At 44.8% G+C, this 19,474-nt stretch overlaps 1 protein-coding gene across 1 annotated transcript in view; it reads right to left on the bottom strand.

Annotated features, from left to right (window-relative positions):
* The window catches only part of MEIOSIN (meiosis initiator), a 2,303,138-nt gene that overhangs the window by 1,307,658 nt on the left and 976,006 nt on the right, over positions 1 to 19,474 (bottom strand). The window contains exon 7 of the mRNA XM_086938419.1: positions 4,155 to 4,261. Within this exon, the coding sequence (XP_086794545.1) occupies positions 4,155 to 4,261 (107 nt within the window). The remainder of the gene's footprint in view (positions 1 to 4,154; positions 4,262 to 19,474) is intronic.

Below are 19,474 nucleotides of genomic sequence, written 5' to 3' on the forward strand. Positions count from 1 at the left end.
AGATTGCTTTGTCTCCTGAAGGAGGTGCCGCCTGCCAAATTAAGAAATGTCTGCAAAGCTGGTGGTCATTTCCAAAGCATTGTCAGGAACAACAGTTCCTGCCAATGCTTTTTTGAAGTTTGGTGCATGGTTTGTCAACGTGACATAGCAATGTGCCAAAATGTTTCCTATTTTCTTTTCAAAAAGAAAATCCCAAAGCGGGATTTCCTTTGTGAAAAAAACAAAAAAAAATACTTTCCTTTCCATGGAAGTCCTCTCCTATGGCAAGGGGGGCATTTTGCAGTTTTCACTGCCCCTTACAAGGGTTTTCCTGGCAGCGATGGCCAGTGAAAAGTGACCTCTAATTATGCCCATCTAATTCTGATGGGGAAAATTTGAGGTCCATCTAAAATGGCCCTTCTTCAGCAGGGCCCCTATAGGGGTTTAATCACGGTGGTAATGGAGTAGTATCAGCCATGATTAAACCTAAGGTCAACGGCATTTACATTTGTCGGGCTGATCTTTAGGCTGGCGGTATGTATACTCCATTGCGACGTGGTATACATACCACCAAGATTTAAATTAGGCCATATGCCAGAAGGTACAAACCTGCTTGGTGTATTTGACCTACACTCCATCATGTTTGGCCTGAACTCTCGCCTATGTCCAGGTCAACTGAGAAGAATGATTACTGATTGGCCCTTAATGTTTGTTGTTACATTTTGCCTTAAATCTTTTAAAAAGCATCTCTCTGGGTCCCCTTATTGGATTTTTGTTGTTTTGGAGTCAGTTTGTTCATTAAGTTTTTCTCTATTATTCATAAATTCAAGTATGATTTTATCTTGTTATGGTTTTATCTTTTAACTGTTTTGGTACTTTAAAATGCTTTAGACATTTTCTCCAAGTTAAGAATATCAGTTATGTGCTATAGGTTTTAGGGGTTGAGCTTGGGTTTAAATTATTGAACCCTTCATCTGAAGCTAACTAGTTAGTGACTGTATTACTTATGGTGTACTATGATCCACCTCAATTAATAATCCACTTTCTTACAACAGCCAGTCCGATTCAAGCAAAATAGGAGATATATGCTCTCTCCTCACTATTCCTACTACTGCCCTCTCTGTGAAATGTTGAAGCACCCATAATTGCCTAAAGCTGGACTTGGAATATTATTCCCATGTCTGAGAAACAAAAGTTTTATTGCGCCCCTGGATAGATATCTCAAATGAGAGACCAGGAACTGTAAAGGAAAGTCATCTGAATGAATAGCACACCTTGGCAAACTCTGGCGATGCAGTGGTGATGGTGCTTGCGGAGGGAGAGGGAGGTCGGGCCAGTTGTGCCATGGGCCCCCAAGCATGGCCAGGGTAGGGCTAGGTCGTGTCTAGATCCAGTGAGTGCCTAATTGATCAGTTTGCTCTTCGAAGAACACATATTAATAACAAAACCCAGTGCATCCCAGGTAAACAGCCAATCAATTGGCTAAGGCGGGCTCGGATATCATAAAGTAATGACTAAGGTGCACTTTTAGGGTCACTGAGCAGATAGCATGCAGAATAGCAAGTGTAGGATTAGCTAACTGATGGATATGCCAACCTGATCCATCCATTGTACAAGCACACGTCATCAAGCCTGACATTTATCTATCCATACTTGTACCCATCCAGAGTCATCTATTGGCTCATCCATACAAGCATCTGTGCATCAATCAGTCCATCCACCCCATTTACTCAGCCACTCAAAGCACCCATCCGTCTGTCCATTTGTCTGTCCAGCTAAGCACACAATCATGCATGCCCTGCCTTTCATCTATCTACCCATACACTCACCAAGATCTGACCATCCATCCTCCCAAACAATGCAAAAAACTGTTCAGCCATCTTCCCATTTACACCCTCTCCATTTATGCCCACACTATCCACCCATCAATCCATCCGCCTACCCATCTTTCCATCCTTCCGTTCATCCATCCATTAATTTGTACACCTACCCATCTCACAAAATTAGATTAGAAGCATCAACACGCTCAAATTAAATAAAAACCTGCAATGTATTTAAAAATCTTAGCACCAAATAATGGGTGAATGAGAGGGAAAGAGTCAAGAAGGACAATAACTTGGAAAACATCAATAAGGAAAAGCCGAAACGCTGTAAGGCAAAAACAGGTTACAGCTTTTCAAATTAACTGCAATATTATTGTGTTCTATTGAACATGTTTTTCTAATACATTCAGTGCTCAAAAAACTTTGATACTTCACTGAAAGCCAGTACAAATATCTGTTTTGGAGCAGATTAAATGTATATCACATCGTTTTCAGCATATGCGAGAGTGCTGGAAAACGTAACAGTGCTGAAATTACAGACAGACACTAACTGTTGTCTGATCAATAACGGAAAACATACAGCAGGCTGAAAGTAAGGACAGTCCAAGTAAATTACAGACAGGTTGTCACCCTGTCCCCATGGGAATTGATGGAAGTCCATCATGGCCAAAGGTCGGTCAAATACTAATGAACTATGCTTTTTCAGAGTGCTGTGAATGGGCTCCTCAGGCATGGAGGGTCCTGTTTCTGGGCAGGTAGTAGTGATGGGAGAAGCACAGGCTGTGGAAACTAGGTACAATGAATTAAAATGTGCCCGGTGGGAACATCAGGACAATCAGGAGCGATCAATTAAATGACTGCCTGACAGGAACACTAGGGAAAATACGAGCTCTGATTGAGTTGATTAGGAGAATCAGGAGTACTGGGGGAGCTGAAGAATAGCACAACTACTTTAATCGATCTCAGAAAAGATGTACAAATCCCCAAAGTGCCGTGGCCTGATACCAAAACAAAAAGCTCAACCCATCCACCCAAAGCTTGAAAGAAGCTTAACCATAAATTGCTGTAGAGTTGGGGTGGGGGACATATCTCGCTCCGCTGGCAGAACTTGCGCACTCTTGGCCACTCCATGTTTCGCATGTAATGCGGAGTTCAGGCCTTGTTACTCCAATAAGGTCGGTTGTGACCGTTCGCAGTCAGAAAGCTGCAAGAGAAGAAAATCTACTCAAGCAGCAGCAAAAACAGCTACGGAAGTTGCGTCCTCTGGCATGCCAAGTGGTGCGGTATGCAGTGATTTGATAAAAACCAACACGGAACGTTCTCCCAGCACTTAAACGCAGTGCGAGCAGCGCAACGTGCCTGTTTCTGCTCATTTGCGCAATACTGAGTAATCTCGCTGAGGTTTTCTTGAACTCTTCGCAATTCCACTGAGTGAAACTCCACGAGTTCCGCCCAGGCCTACTGTAGAGGGCTAACCAAAATTCTCTTTCTGTATGTGCCGTACTGGTTACTATGTGTAGGGCTGTATGTGTATTAGGCCTTTCTAGACACCTAGAGCTGTCTAATGCCAGAGCAAAAACGTATGGAGAGTCTAACCAATTGAGAAAAAATGAATAGGCTTCAACACATATTGGATACCCTTTTCGTTAGAACTTATTAAGACAAAATATGCGGTCAATGTATTTTGTATGACATGTCTAGGCACAACAAATGCCCACTGTACAGAAAACCAGAGTCAAAGCAAACATTTATCAATGCACAGATTAAAGTTTTAAAGAGCATAAAATATACTAGCGTGATTTTTTCAGACAAAAATTGTATATTTTGCACCAACTACAAAACTAATAAAAAGCATGGACATTGACCTGTTTTATTTTCAAAGATTTGGCTCATGGCGTACTTCAATACAAAATACAAAGTAGAATAAAGAGTGGCAATTCAGGGGCTCATATATGAGGGTTCCAATTTGGCACCGAAGTAACCTTATTATGGATTGCCAGACTTCCCTCCATATTTTGAAAGAAAATGTAATAAGATTACAACAAGTGTGGGCAACCGAGGATAATACGCAAGTGCATGTGGTCCAGGAGTGGGTTTTCTTGCTGTTATGACCCGATCACACAGCAGTAACCATAACAAGAATGGAATGCCGCTTAAAATTGTAATCTTATGTGATCCTGACTGTTTGGAGGTTGTGAAATAATGCTGAAATCATGTGTTGCTCTGCCAAAGATGGCTCTATAATGTCTTTTAAAGCTGCAATTTGTTTTAAAATTAAAACAGTTTAAAAAAAAAAAAGATTACAACAACTGTAATGTTGCGTGGGCTTTGAAGAAGACATTTAGAACTCACCACGAGATCCAAAGATCGGGGACTGTGTTGGAAGCCACGGGCTGGAGTCAGGCTCTTCTTCCGAAGAGTGATAGCACACTAGAGCCTGGGACTCTGCTTCCTCGTGCCTGTAAAGTTACATACGAGAAATAAATCCGTGTTAGTTCATTATTCATGTACTTCGAATAGCAAATTAATTTGATTGGCGCATTAAGTGAGGCAACCTTTTGCCAAAGTAAAACGTCACAGCTAGTAAACGCAAAAGCAAATCAGTGTATGTATTTATTTTATAGTATTTGTAAGGCGCGCAGCTACCCACAAAGGGTTTCCCGGCGCCGAAAAGAGGATCACGAGCCCAGCTAACCAGAGAGGGAGTCCAGGGTACTTATAGGTCAAACAACCAGGTCTTTACGCTTTTCCTAAAGATCCTGTAGTTTTCCTCTTTGCGTATTTGAATGAGCAGAGTGTTCCACAGGGTTGGGCCCAAATGTGAGAATGATCTCCCACCCATTTTGGCCCGTTTATACCTGGGAACCGCAAACTTTGCTGATGTGGCTGAGCGAAGATTGCGATTGGGGACATGGAGTTTGGCAAGATCTAGGAGATACTTGGGGGCAGTCCCGGCTTTAATTTTAAACAAGTAGCTCAGCGTTTTAAAACGAATCCTGTTTTCGACTCTGAGCCAGTGTAGGTCCCTGAGATGTTTTGTGATCCTGGAATGTTTGGGTATTCTACAAAGCATTCTGGCTGCGGCATTTTGCACCAGTGTATTGTTACTAAACCATGCCAAATACTTTCAGTCCATCGAACCAAAACTTGAAAAAATTGGATGCTTGAAAGCAGATCCTGGAAAGCCGCTCTCCTCACAAGTACCATTGGTTTTTTTTTATATGATAATGATTCCTTTTCATTTTTTTTTTAACAAATGTGCAAACCATACACCTGTACATTCTGTCTATTATTTAGGGTAATCAAGAAAAGACACATTCAGGCACCCCGTCTATTAAACTTCTTTCCTTTACACACTCTTTGAAACACTGGCTCCGTTACGGATAGACTGTAAACTACAACAGGGCAGTCTCAAAACAGGACAAGCCAACCAACCTATGGAATACCCCCATATCATTCCCTCATATAAAATACGACTCCTATCGATTCTGCACCACGAAAGTAGGCCTTGGACATCACTATAGAGTGGCTGGAAATGAAAAAGTTCTAAGTTAACAAAATACATGTTGCACAGATGTCTCGTAAAACTAGAACTATTATTTCTGCATTCTTCGACGTCCATGATTTGGTATTTGCATTAGATGCCTGGATGCTTCAGCGGTGAGCATGGATTAGTTACTTACCTGTAATCCTAGTTCTCTTCCAGGGGTATACTCATCAAAGTCATAAGCACTGAATAGTCCCGCCCTCGTGCGGGACCCCGGAGCAATAGCCAATAATATGCATATATCTACATATATATATATATACATACATATAAATACACATATAATACTATATATATATCTAGATAATATGCATTATACATATGCAGCCTAAAATAACCATACTAGGCTCAAAAGACTGCCCCCAAAAGCCTGAAACAAATCTTTACATTTGTAAAATAAAGACATATAAATGACATTATATGAAAATGCAAAGAAGAAAGCACTGCCTTTGTTGTCTTTGAAACACACCACCTTTATTTTCAAAGGTAAAACAGGCAGGACCATAGAGGCAGCTTTAGCCTAGATAGGCTGCATTGTAACAATAGGAAAAAAAACTGGCGCCGTGCCTTTAAGACCTCCAGGAACCTCCAGGCTCCCATCATGCACCACAGGTGACAGTTAGGTCAGTTCTTTTGGACGGCGTATAACAGTGTAATCACAGCATGGGTAATGCTAAACACAATCAGGTCTGGTATTCGTCCGGGGAGGAGGGTGGGTGTGCTTATGACTTTGATGAGTATACCCCTGGAAGAGAACTAGGATTACAGGTAAGTAACTAATCCTTCTCTTCCAGGGGATACTCATCAATAGTCATAAGCACTGAATAGAGTAGCAAGCCCATCCCATACCCTGCGGACGAACACCAGATCCTCTAGACAGCACACTATTATGTGAATTACCCAAACAAATTTCTCAGTGATGCCTGACCAACTTGGGCATCAGCTTGAGCATCAGAATCGAGGCAGTAATGGCGGGCAAATGTGTGAACCGACCGCCACGTAGCTGCCTTACAAATTTCATGCACAGGAACATTTTTAAGCATTGCTATAGTAGCAGCCTTCCCTCTAGTGGAATGAGCTCTAGGTCTACCCGTGAGCTGCTTTCGTGCCAACTGATAACATAACAGAATGCATGACACAATCCATCTAGAAATGGACCTCTTAGTAGCAGGAAAACCTGTTCTTAGAGGACCGTAGTTCACAAACAGGTGATCAGTCTTTCTGACACTCTTAGTTTTATCAAGGTAAAACTTCAGAACTCTTTTCAAATCCAAAGAGTGCAGAGCTCTTTCTGCTGCAGAGCTCGGAGTAGCAAAAAACGTAGGTAGTGTCACTGATTGATTTATGTGAAAATCCGAGATTACTTTAGGAAGAAATCTCGGATGAGTCCGAAGTACCACTCTATTCGCATGGAAAACGAGATAGGGTTCTGTTGCACAAAAAGCCTGAATCTCGCTCACCCTGCGCGCAGATGTGATAGCTACAAGGAAAGACACTTTCCACGAAAGATGTTGAAGAGAAGCTTTATGTATAGGTCCGAATGGAGGACCCATCAATTTAGACAAAACCACATTAAGCTCCCAAGGAGGTGAGGGGGCCCTCACGGGAGGATATACCTTCCTGAGACCTTCCAGGAAATCCTTTACAACTGGCATTTGAAAAAAAGAACCCTGAGAAGGGGACTTTCGATATGCTGTTATTGCTGCCAGATGTACCTTAATAGAAGAATACTGCAAACCTGCTTTAGCCAAAGAAAGTAAGTATGGTAACAGTACCTGTTCCTGACCTCGAATCGGGTCATGACCTTCAGCTGCACACCAAGTGAAAAATCGCTTCCACTTGAAAGCATATGTTCTTCTTGTAGAAGCCCTTCTTGCCTCCTTTAAGATGTACATACAATCCTGAGAAAGACCTAGGTGACCATACTGGACGAACTCAGGTACCATACTGCTAGCTTCAGGGACGGCAGGTTGGGATGGAACACCCTGCCGTTCTCTCTCGTCAACAGATCCGGACAGCAAGGAAGCCTCTTGTGCGGCACTTTGGATAGACACAGGAGATCCGGGTACCACCATTGGCGAGGCCAATCCGGAGCCACCAGAATCATGTCTGTCTTGTACTTGTACAGCCTCTTGATCACCAAGGGAATGAGTGGAATCGGTGGAAAGGCATAGAGCAATGTCTCTGTCCAGTCTATCCACAGAGCATTCCCCTTGGATCCTTGTTGTGGGTACCTGGATGCGAAGACGCGGCATTTTGCGTTTTCTGCGTCTGCAAAGAGATCGATTTCCGGTAACCCCCAGGTTTGAAAAACGTCTTTTATTACTTCGTCTTTTAAGACCCAGTCGTGCGCTTCTGCGAAGTGTCTGCTTAGTTCGTCTGCTTGGACGTTGAGGACACCTGGCAGATGTACAGCTGTAATTTTCATACCCCGAGCCAGAAGCCACTTCCAGATTGCTTGCGCTTCCAGCGACAGAGGTCTGGATCTCGTTCCGCCCTGCTTGTTCAGATAGTACATCGTTGTTGTATTGTCCGTCTGAACAAGCAGAGAGGATGTCTTGAGCACAGGAAAGAAAGCCTTGAGAGCTAGATGGACAGCTCTGAGCTCCAACATGTTGATGTGATACAGCTTTTCTTTCTCCGACCACACTCCTTGAACTTGAAGTGACTCTAGATGAGCGCCCCAACCCTGCAGGGACGCATCTGTCACCAGAGATCGTTTGGGTATGTCATCCTGAAAAGGTACTCCCACAACCAGATGATTCCGCTGCATCCACCATTGAATGGAGATTCGCACCGCCAGAGACAGTGACAGTTTGTCTTCCCATCGGTTTGAAAACTGGGACCACTGATCCTCTAGTGACTGTTGCAGAGGTCTCATGTGTAACCTGGCGTTTGGAACAAGGAAAATGCAAGACGCCATGGATCCCAGCAGAGACGAGATCTGTCTGGCCGTTGGTCGAAGAGTCCTTAACATTGTTTGGCACTTGAGGAGAATGGATGATAGTCTCTCCTCCGAAGGATACGCTTTTGCGTCCTTTGAATCCAGAAGTGCGCCCAGGTAGTGGATCCTCTGTGTGGGATTGAGGATAGACTTTTTGAAGTTCACGTGCAGACCTAGTCTTCGCAGCTGATGAATACAGAACGTGAGATTTTGTTGAAGTAGAGCTGGAGATGCACTCTTTAGCAGCCAATCGTCTAGATAGGGATAGACGAAGATATGCCTCTTTCTCAGGAAAGCCGCTACGACTGCCATGCACTTTGAAAAGGTGCGAGGAGCTGACTTTAGCCCGAAGGGCAAGACTGCGAACTGGTAATGATTGGTTTGTATGCAGAACCTCAGAAACTTCCGATGTTTTTGGGCAATGGGGATGTGAAAATACGCATCCTGAAGATCTATGGAGCACATCCAGTCTTTTTGATGCAGAAGTGGGGTTATTTGATGTAACGCCAGCATTCTGAATTTTTCTCGTCGGATAAACTGATTGAGGCGCCTGAGATCTAGTATAGGCCTGTACTCCCTGCTTGGACCTTTCTTTTGAACTAGAAAGTAACGGGAGTAAATTCCTTTTCGACGTTGTGTCCTTGGGACCTCCTCGATGGCTTTCTTTTGGATTAACACCGACACTTCCTTTTTCAAAAGGTGAAGACGATGGAATACAGTCTTTTGAGGAACAATTGAGGGTGGTGGAAACTTGAACCTGATTGCATATCCATTTTGCACAATATTCAGCACCCATGCGTCGTTTGTGATGTTTTTCCACTCCTCCAGGTAAAAATGCACACTTCCCCCCACCGGAGTGGTCAACGGGCTCAGGGGAAGCAAACACTCACTGCTTTTGCTGTTGCTGCTTGTTTCCAGGAGCAGACTGTCTGGAAATTCCGCCTCTTCCTCTACCAGGACGACGCTGGGAGAACTGAGATCTTCCTTGATTTTGTTGTGAAGACCATTGAGGGGTTTGAACCCTCTGCTGGCTCTGTCTCCGATCATAAGGACGGTATTTTTTCTTAAAATTGTCCTTTCTCTTTTCGAGACCTACAGCTCTCACAGAATCCAACTCTGTCTTCATTTTTGACATCTCGTCGTCAGCATGAGACCCAAAGAGCGTTTTCCCATTAAAAGGCAGGTTTAGAATGCGTTGCTGGGCTTCAGGTTTGAGTCCCGTAAGTCTTAGCCAAGCTGAACGCCTCGCACAAAGACCATGAGCATAGCCATGCGTGGATAGATCGGAAGCATCCGCAGCTGCGCTAATCACCTGATTAGACACTAGCCCACCTTCATGAAGTATTTCCAAGAAGTCATTCTTGTCTTCTTTGGGAAGTTTTTCTGCGAATCTGGATAAGGAATCCCAAAGAGAACGGTCATAGCGACCCAATAAAGCGGAGGAGCTGGCAACCTTCATGTAGGAAGCAGAAGTGGCACACATCTTCTTTCCTACCGAATCCAAAGTCTTGCTATCCTTGTCTGGGGGAACAGACGAGGACGTTGATCCATTCTGATTTTTACGTGCCGCTGAGACGATGACCGAATCAGGTTGCGGCTCCGCTCTTAAAAATAACGGGTCAATGTCCGGAGCCCTGTACTTCTTTGCGATCCGTGAGGGGACCGCTCCCAAAGAAGCCGGTGTTAAGAACTTATGTTCGGCAGGTTCCAAAAGACCTGGAACCAGAGGAAGTAAAGGTCTCGATGATAATCTCTGATGCAAAGTTTCGAAGATAACTGTAGTCTTCGCAGTGAGACAGGCATCTCTATATTGAGTTTCGCTGCTCCCCGGCAAAGAACCTCATTGAAAGTGATTACGTCATCAATCGGCGATATCCTGCTCGGAGGAGTCGAAGATAACGTAGGCGAGTAATATCTCTTCGAATTCGTAGATCTTGTAGAGGATCTCGTATCACGTTTCTTGGATCGGTGATGTGAGGACCTCGGAGAAGGCGTCCGCCTTCTCACGGAAGGAGACTTCCTCTGCGGAGTACGTTGTCGCCTTTCAGGAGACTGGATCACTCGAAGAAGAGGTGACCTTGATCTTGACACGGTTCTTTTCGACTCTGGCGACCTGGACCAAGACTTTGGAAGATTGATTCTCCTAATCTTCCAGTCTCTAAGTTCTCCCAACCATCGAGGAGATATGTTAGCTCCTGTAGGTGATGGAGCTCTTGAAGGCTCTGGAGAGATCTGAACTATATTCAGGTCAGGGGATGAAGAACTCCCAGAAACAGCCACAGAAACCTCAGATCGGCCTTTAGAAACCGTTCTAGGTCGTTTAGCTGCAGGCGACGTGGAACGTGGCCTTTTCGACGTCGATTTTTCCCGAGACGATCTTCTCGGCGGCGACCTCCTCGACGGCGATCTCCTCGGCGGCGGCGACCTCCTCGGCGGCGGCGTCCTCCTCGGCGGCAGCGTCCTCCTCGGCGGCGTCGTCCTCTGCGGCGTCGTCCTCCTCGGCGGAGCCGTCGACGTCCTCGGCGTCGACCTTCCCGACGTCGAGGGTCTCTTGGGTGATGGAGTCAGGCGCTTCGACGACGAAGTTTTTCTAGGCGTCGTGTGCCTCGACTGATCAGGGCTCTTCGACGTCGAAGCCTCCAATTCCCGGTTCGACGTCGATGTCATAGCGCCTCTTGACGGCGGCCTTGACTGACTTTTTGAGCCTCTCGACGGCGAACGGCGACGTCGATGAGACGACGTCGAGTCCCGTCCTCTCGTAGTCGTAGGGGAGCCAGATTTGGATCGCCTACGCTCATGGCGTCTCTCACCTCTCATCGACGGCGACCTCGACGTCGACGGAAGACGTGACGCTGATTTCGACGATTTCGAACATACCGGAACTCTAGAAGAAGATCTGTCCCTCGAACTCGACGGGGAACGATGTTTTCTCTTCTCCCCTCTTCCCTTATGTTCTTTCCGCTGAGGAGAAGGTTTCCTGGAGTGAAGTTCTTCTCTTCCACTCACGGTTTCACCTCTGTCATGCAGGAACTGAAGCCTGCTCTTCTCCCTCTCTCTTAAAGTTCTGTTTGATAACTTGCTGCAATGGTAGCAAAGCTCTGGCTTGTGTGTGGATGGAAGACAAGCCACACAGACCGAATGAGGGTCTGTTTTAGACATTTTTTTTCCACAGGCCGGACACTTATTAAATAAGACAGGCATTTTGACTGGAAAAAAAAGGTCAAAAAACCACAAAAATTGTAGAATTAGTCAGGAAAAGACTAAAGATGTCGAGTAATGACAAAAAATTGAAAGAACTACCAGAAAAAAGTGAAAAAGAATCACCAACTGGCGAGCTCAATGCTCCAGGATCCTCACAGAAGGAGCCGGAAAAAAGAACTGACCTAACTGTCACCTGTGGTGCATGATGGGAGCCTGGAGGTTCCTGGAGGTCTTAAAGGCACGGCGCCAGTTTTTTTTCCTATTGTTACAATGCAGCCTATCTAGGCTAAAGCTGCCTCTATGGTCCTGCCTGTTTTACCTTTGAAAATAAAGGTGGTGTGTTTCAAAGACAACAAAGGCAGTGCTTTCTTCTTTGCATTTTCATATAATGTCATTTATATGTCTTTATTTTACAAATGTAAAGATTTGTTTCAGGCTTTTGGGGGCAGTCTTTTGAGCCTAGTATGGTTATTTTAGGCTGCATATGTATAATGCATATTATCTAGATATATATATAGTATTATATGTGTATTTATATGTATGTATATATATATATATGTAGATATATGCATATTATTGGCTATTGCTCCGGGGTCCCGCACGAGGGCGGGACTATTCAGTGCTTATGACTATTGATGAGTATCCCCTGGAAGAGAACGATGCTTCCCAACTGTGAGGTTCGGGTTATTGATTAAGAGGTTCAATTTAAATATATCTCTATTTCATGTAACAAACACTAGAATTCTCACGGATTGCCTGGATTTCCATGTGTTAATAATATTGTTTTAAAGTTTGTCCTGAGCCTTTAGCGAGAACTGGTTAAAACAAGCTCTGGCAAAGCCAATAGGTCCGGATTATGAATAAAAGTGCCTTTTATGTCATTGATGGGTTTCGGCACTAAAGAACAAGTTATTTACATTCGGTAACGATATATGTCTGTAAGAAACATAGGTTAGTTATAGATTCCATACCTTAGAATATTCCCCAGGCATCAGACTGGATCCGGAAAGTTTTTTGTCAGCAGTACCCCTGCGCATCAGTAGGTGGCGTCGGTCGACTCCGCGTCTGTCGGTGAGGGCGTGGTTGCCAGGATGACGTTGCAGAAGTTACTTAGACCACTCACAAACGTCAGTTCTGTACACGACTTTCTGCGCCGTGAACGCAGAGCCATGCAAGACACTAACCACTGGTGCACAAAACTAGGGCCCTGAAAGGATGTCCTTAACCCTAGAAATCAGTTCGCATCACGGGGAGGATGGGTGGGGAGGTAAGGTATCTATAACTAACCTATGTTTCTTACAGATATATCGTTATCGAAGGTAAGTAACTTGTTCATCTGAAAGAAACAGTTAGTTATAAATTCCTTTCCTTAGAATAGATACCCCAGCAATACCAACCCTGGAGGTGGGTCTGCGAACCAAGATCATACCAGAAAGTCCTGAAGAACAGAACAACAGAAGAAGCAGTCTTTCCAGACATGGCTGTCCAGACAGTAGGATCTCGTAAACGTGTGCAGTGATGCCCACGTAACTGCCTGGTAGATGTCTGTAGAGTCTTGGGCTTGTTATAGACTTCTAGCATTGTTAAAGCACGATAGTTCTAAGATGACTCAGTAAGATTCCAGGTAAAGACAGTTGAGAGCCTAGTCGTGAAGCTGTAGCTGCCCTGCTTTGAGGTCCAGCAGACACAGAATAAACTACAGCTCACCTTTATCTGTTGTGTCCGTGTACCCTTACGACACGCTTTTGATGGCGACGAGGGCTGGGTCATCAACAAGAACCCACGGAGTTCGTGTCACTAATCGGATGAAGAGCGCAATTTTAATTGTGCGCTAGAGGTTCTTCTGCACGACGTAAATGTAAGGAGAGACCGTGCGATGTCTATCCAGTGCATTTAATTGCAGTGAGCAGGGCGGAAAAGCATAAAAAACGGATCTGGGGGCATTGAAATTCATGAGTAAGGTTTGCGTTTCAACAACTGTCAGAGTCACACGTAAGAGGCTGAGGACGTATTGACGTACGAACGTGGAAGGCGCGTTGCATTCCAGTGGTGAAACGCATGAGGAGATTGACGTCACAATGATTCCCTGTACCAGAAGGGATTAGCGAACACCCGACGTTTTGCAATTAACGTCACAAAGAGACAATAAGGAAGCGTAAATAAAGGGAGCGGCTCAATGCTCCAGTGTCAATCAAAGTGAATATGCCTTCCAATTACACTGCTTTCATAAAGGAAAAGTAGCGCAGTGGCATAGCAGTTGGAATTTAAAGAAATAAAAAGGAATAACGTTATATTATTGGTATTCCTCTACAACGGTTATATTATATATTCTACTTAGACATTTTCTCATTTTTTGCAGTCACATTGATATTGACATTTACCAAGGCAGTTTGATTTTTTTTTCTTTTCTTCTACTGTGCTGCCATCTAGTGGATTCTTAACAAACTGAATTTCAGTTAATTAGGTAAGTTAGGAGGTTGCACATTTACAAGCATAAATACAATTTTAAATCTGGGAAATGCAGAGTGTTGTAGCACCACCACCTTTCTTGGAAACACCTTGTGATTCACCCATCAAGTGGAAACAGTGGTATGATGGATTTGAGACTTACCTGGGGGCAATTGGTGCAGCAAGATTTAGGCCAGAAAGAAGAAAATACCTTTTGCTATATTCTCTAGGTTATGAAGGTAGGGAGATTCTCAAACATCTTCCTGCAATTCCTGTAGATGAAAATAATCCTTTGGACGAGTATCAGGAAACTTTAAAAACAGTTACAAACTAGGTTTGATGTGCAACCTAGCCTTGTTATGCTCTATCATAAATTTTTACAGAGAAAACAACAGTCTGGTGAAGATGTAGATACATATATTACAGCACTTAGACGTCTGATAGCAGATTGCCAATTTGAAAACTTTTCGGAACAACTAGTGCGTGACCAGTTCATTTGTCATTGTACTGATAAGAATATAAAGCAGAAGCTGTTGTCATTAGGCAATCCAACTTTGGAAGAAACTATTAAAGTGGCTAAGATTTTTGAAATGTCTTAACTCTCTGCTAAAGAATTGGAAGAAAAGAAGAATGAGCCGGGGTCTACTATCAAAGTGAAAGACACTAAGAGTAATGAAAACAAAAGTCATGACAAACAACACACGCCTAATAATCAGAATTCTTTCTTTTCTAGGAGTAATGATTGTTTCAGATGTGTTTTTGGGGGGACTAGGCGTTCAGCGAAATTTGCAACATGTAAGATTTGCAATAGAACAGGGCATTTTGCAAAAGTATGTCAAACTGGTAAAAAACGGTAAGGTCTAAACCTGTGCAAGTGAAGTGTGTCACGGAGCAAAATATCCATTATGAAGAAGAAGATTGTGTAACAAAGGATCTAAGCAATATGGTTGTGGTGGTAAGGTAGGATGGTGTTATTGTGGATAATCCAGAACTGTGTGTAGACCCTTACGTTGACATTTTAGTTGGAGATCGAACACTCTGTCTCCTTGTTGATTCTGGTGCTCGAATCTCCATGATCACTTTAGAGTTGTACAAAGCAACTTGGCCTTGCAGACATTTGTTGCCTCCTGATTGTAAAGCAGTATCGTATGAAGGGAGTGAGTTTGATTTGTCTGGTTACATTGAAGATATTTTAGAGTACAAAGGTAGAAAGATTGCTGGGAAAATTAATGTAGCACACAAAGGGTTGAATATATTAGGATGGTTTCATCAAGGTTTATTTGGGATGGTACTTAGACCGGGAACTAAAGAACAGGTTCTAGCTATAAGAGAACATCCTGACCTTGAACATTTGGTGAATGACTTTCCGCATATTTTCTCAGGGGAGTTAGGAAAAATCAAAGATTTTCAACACAAGATTAAAGTAAAAGAAGGGGCTTGTCCAATTAAACATAAGTACCTTTCAGCATAAGACAGGATTTAGAGAAAGAATTAGACTCCTTGTGCACTAAAGGGATAATCGAACCAGTGGAATCATCTTTGTGGTCATCTACTTTAGTAGTAGCACGCAAGCAAAATGGCAAACTCAGAGTATGAGTGGATCTTCGCTGTTTGAATAAGGAGATATGGGTGGATTCTCATCCTCTACCCAACATAAATGAAATGTTAGCCACTCTTAAAGATGCAAAAGTTTTCACAAAACTAGATCTGGCATCAGCCTATCATCAGGTTGAACTAGCTCCACAATCAAGATGTCTTACTGCTTTTGTGTCACCATTTGGTACATTTCAATATGTACGAATGCCTTTCGGACTTGCCTCAGCGGCATCAGTCTTTCAGCGCTTGATGTCAAAAATCTTGAAGGGGATAAATGGTTTGTCTGTCTTTCAAGACGATGTTCTTATTTTTGCTCCTGACAATGTGATGCATGACAAAATTCTTAGAGAGGTACTTTCCCGATTTCAAACTAATGGTATAGTTTTACGTAGAGATAAATGTGTTTTCAGGGCAAGTGAAGTTGAGTATTTGGGACATTTGGTGAATAGTAATGGAATCTTTCCAAAAGCGAATTTGGTTGACTCCCTTGGTTTTTTTAGGTTGATATAATTTTTATTTTATTTTAGTATTTTTTTTTTTGTAAAACAATTTTTATTGCAGAGTTCAATGTAAGTATTACAACATATTTGCAGTATTTTGTTGCGGGACCTTAGGCCATTAGGCTCCATCCGGTTATCATGCACACAGCTGTACACCCACACCCCGGAGGTCGGGCGGCGTTTCTCACATTAATAGCATCTTTCAAACCCCATTGGTTAGTGCAGTCAACTCAAGTGGTCCACCGCTCTCTGCTTTTAATTTTTCACCCCCCTCTCCTCCAATATCCATTAGACGTTTACTGTGTCCTCCATTGTAATTGAGATTCTCCCCCCCCTGGTGTCTGTGCCTGTGTCTGGTGTCGGAAGATCTAACTGTGTTGAGAGTTCCAGGAGTCTTAAGTCGAATGTTGTGTTTGCGTGTCCGGTGTTGGTGCTGGTCTCGGGACCACCTCCCCTAGGGTCCCTGGGTCCATAGTCTCCCCCTCCTCTTCACTCTCCACTGCACTATCTCTGAGGGCCTGAACCAGGATTTCCCACGCCATTGCTGTTTCCTGAGCTTTCTCATCTGATCTACGTCGGGCCAGTTGGTACCTAATTGTGCTCTCCACCGCAGCCCATTTCAGGAACTCGTTCAGCCATCTTCGGTGTGTCGGCGCCGCCCTTGATTTCCATCCTCTGGTTAGTTCCCTCTTTGCAATAAGTAAGCCCATGTCTATAAATTTGCTTGATAGTTTGTTTTTGCGTGTGTGCGGAAACCAGTGTAAGATTGCAACCGCGCCGTCATACTGCAGTTCCCTGTCTGCTACCTCGTTCAGGGTGTCGCCCACCTCCCTCCAGTAGTCTTGCAAATGTGGACAGTCCCTCAGCATATGTAGGAGGTCTGCACCTAGTTGCGCACATCTGGGGCATGCTGCGTCCTCTGCGCCAAAATACGTTGCTATTTTGAGCGGTGTGAGGTAGGCCCTGTGGAGAATGTAAAGATGTATTAGTTGGAAGCTGGCGTTTCTGGTGCTTTTCCTGGCTCTCTGAACCAGTTGGGACTACATTGTATCTGGGATTTCCTTCTGTAGATCAGCCTCCCAATGAGTTTTGAGGCGCGTAAGAGGTTGCATATTCTCCGTATGCATTCTGGAGTAAAGGCACGTAACCGCCTTGAATGTCCCAGCTGCCATCATCGTGTATTGGCACACTAATGTTGTCTTGGGTTCCATCAGTCCCTCCCCCCAGTGTGCCTGAATAGCCCTCACCACGGCTGCATGTAGTAAATAGTCTCCTCTTGGGAGGTCGTATCGCTCTTGCAGGGTCTGGTAGGGTGTTAGTACTCCGTCGTCATAGAGGTCTCCCACCATCTGTAGACCAGCCTCCTCCCAAAGTTGGAGTCTCGACCAGTCTCCACCATGTGGTAGCGCCGTTATCATGCCTACTGGGATTTCGGGCGCATAGGGGTGTTCAGGACCGGCTCGCTTTTGCATGCGGTTCCAACATAATCTCATCGTCCGTTCTTCTTGGGACAGCCCTCCAAGTACTAGCCTTTGTTGTAAGGTTATATACGCTAGCACGTGGCGGGGGTGCCAATGTCTCTCTCCTGCTCTGGGCCCCGGTATACTCTCGCTACCTCTTGCGTGAAAAACTGTAGTTGTGCTGCCAGGTAATAAAGCTCGAAGTCAGGGACTGCCAGTCCCCCCTCGTTCTTCGGGCGGGTCAGAGTCGCCAACGCTATTTTCCGCCTGCCTGTTCCCCACAGGAAGGACACCATCTGGGATTTTAGGCGTTTAAAGATTGCTCCTGGTATCCATATGGGAAGGGTCCTAAAGAAGTACAATAATCGTGGCAGGGCTATCATTTTGAGCAATGACACCCGGCCTGTCATGGATAAAGGGAGGGTGGCCCAGAAGGACATGTTGCCTTGCAGCGCTCGGATACAGCGGCCTATATTGCCATCCAATAGATCTGTGGGCTCGTGGTAGATATATACCCCGAGGTAGTGTAGGCAGTCAGGCTCCCAGCGTAGTCCGGGACGGACCAGGGAACACTTTTCTGTTTTTCGGATGGGGAAGAGGCAAGATTTCGCCCAGTTCACTTTTAAACCAGAGACATCTCTGAATCGCGCTAGTAGCTCCTCCGCACCCTCCACTGCCTCCTCGGCGTTTTCTAAAAACAACAGGGGGTCGTCTGCGTACAATGATATATAGTGGCGGGCTCCTCCAACCTCTAAACCGCGGTAATATGCACCACTTCTAGCCAGTGCCGCTAAAGGCTCCACCGCTAGAGTGAACAATAGGGGAGAAAGTGCACATCCCTGTCTAGTTCCTCTGTGTACCTCATATCGACCCGATATCAAAGCTCCCACTCTCACTCTAGCACCCGCTGAGGCATAGAGTACCTTCGTCCATCGTATGTAACCCTCGCCCAAGCCAAAACTTTGCATCAGCTTGTATAAGTAACTCCACTCCAGGCTATCGAAGGCCTTCTCTATATCGATCGCCAATACCATGGGGGTTCTCGCGTTCGGTGGAGGATCCGCCATTAACCGAAGAAACCTGCGGATGTTGTGCGATGTGTTCCTGGTAGGAATGAATCCCGACTGGTCCCTATGGATCAGACCTTGCATATGGGTTACCAGTCTAGAGGTTAGGATTGTACTTAAGATTTTATAATCTGTCGTCAACATTGACAACGGTCGATACGAGGCCGGGTCAGTGCTTTCTCTACGTGGTTTTAAGAGGGGAATCATGATCGCCTCGCGCATCGATTGGGGTAATTTGCCCTTCACTTTGGCTTCAGTACATATTATTTGGAGTCTTGGGGCCAGTAGATCTATATATTTCCCATAAAACTCGATGGGCAGTCCATCCATTCCTGGTGTTTTATTGCGCGCCATTCCTTTTATTGCTCCCCTAATTTCTGTTAAGGTGATCGGGGCTCCGATGGCATCAGTTTGTTCCCGTTCTAGGTGAGGTAGCTGTATCTTGGTCAACAAGGCATCTATCGCCTCATGTCGGTTCCCCAAGTCCCTTCTATATAGCCGTTCATAATATGCCCTAAAGCAATTTAATATGTCCGGTTGAGTGTTGTAGACTTCGCCACCCGACCCTTTCAGGGACAGAATCGGGGTATTGCCCCTGCTAGGATTGGCCAGCCAGGCCAGGAGCGTTCCAGTTTTGTCCCCCTCGGCTAGAGTTTTAGTCAGGTATGTTTTGTAAACAAAGCTACGAAGGCGCTCCACCTCCACTGCCACTGCCTCTCGCGCAGCACATACCCTTTCCTGGAGTTCGGGGCGGTTGGGCCGTTCTTTTTCCGCTACTCTCAGTTTCCGCTCAGCCTTGTCCAAATCGTCCATTAATGTCCTTCGCGCACCCACGAATTTCCCTATACAGTGCCCTCTCACCACTACCTTGAGCGCGTCCCATTCCGCAGCTCTGGAGGAAGCAGTGCC

This window comes from Lissotriton vulgaris, chromosome 9 (assembly GCF_964263255.1).
Source record: "Lissotriton vulgaris chromosome 9, aLisVul1.2, whole genome shotgun sequence".
Taxonomy (NCBI): Eukaryota; Metazoa; Chordata; class Amphibia; order Caudata; family Salamandridae; genus Lissotriton; species Lissotriton vulgaris.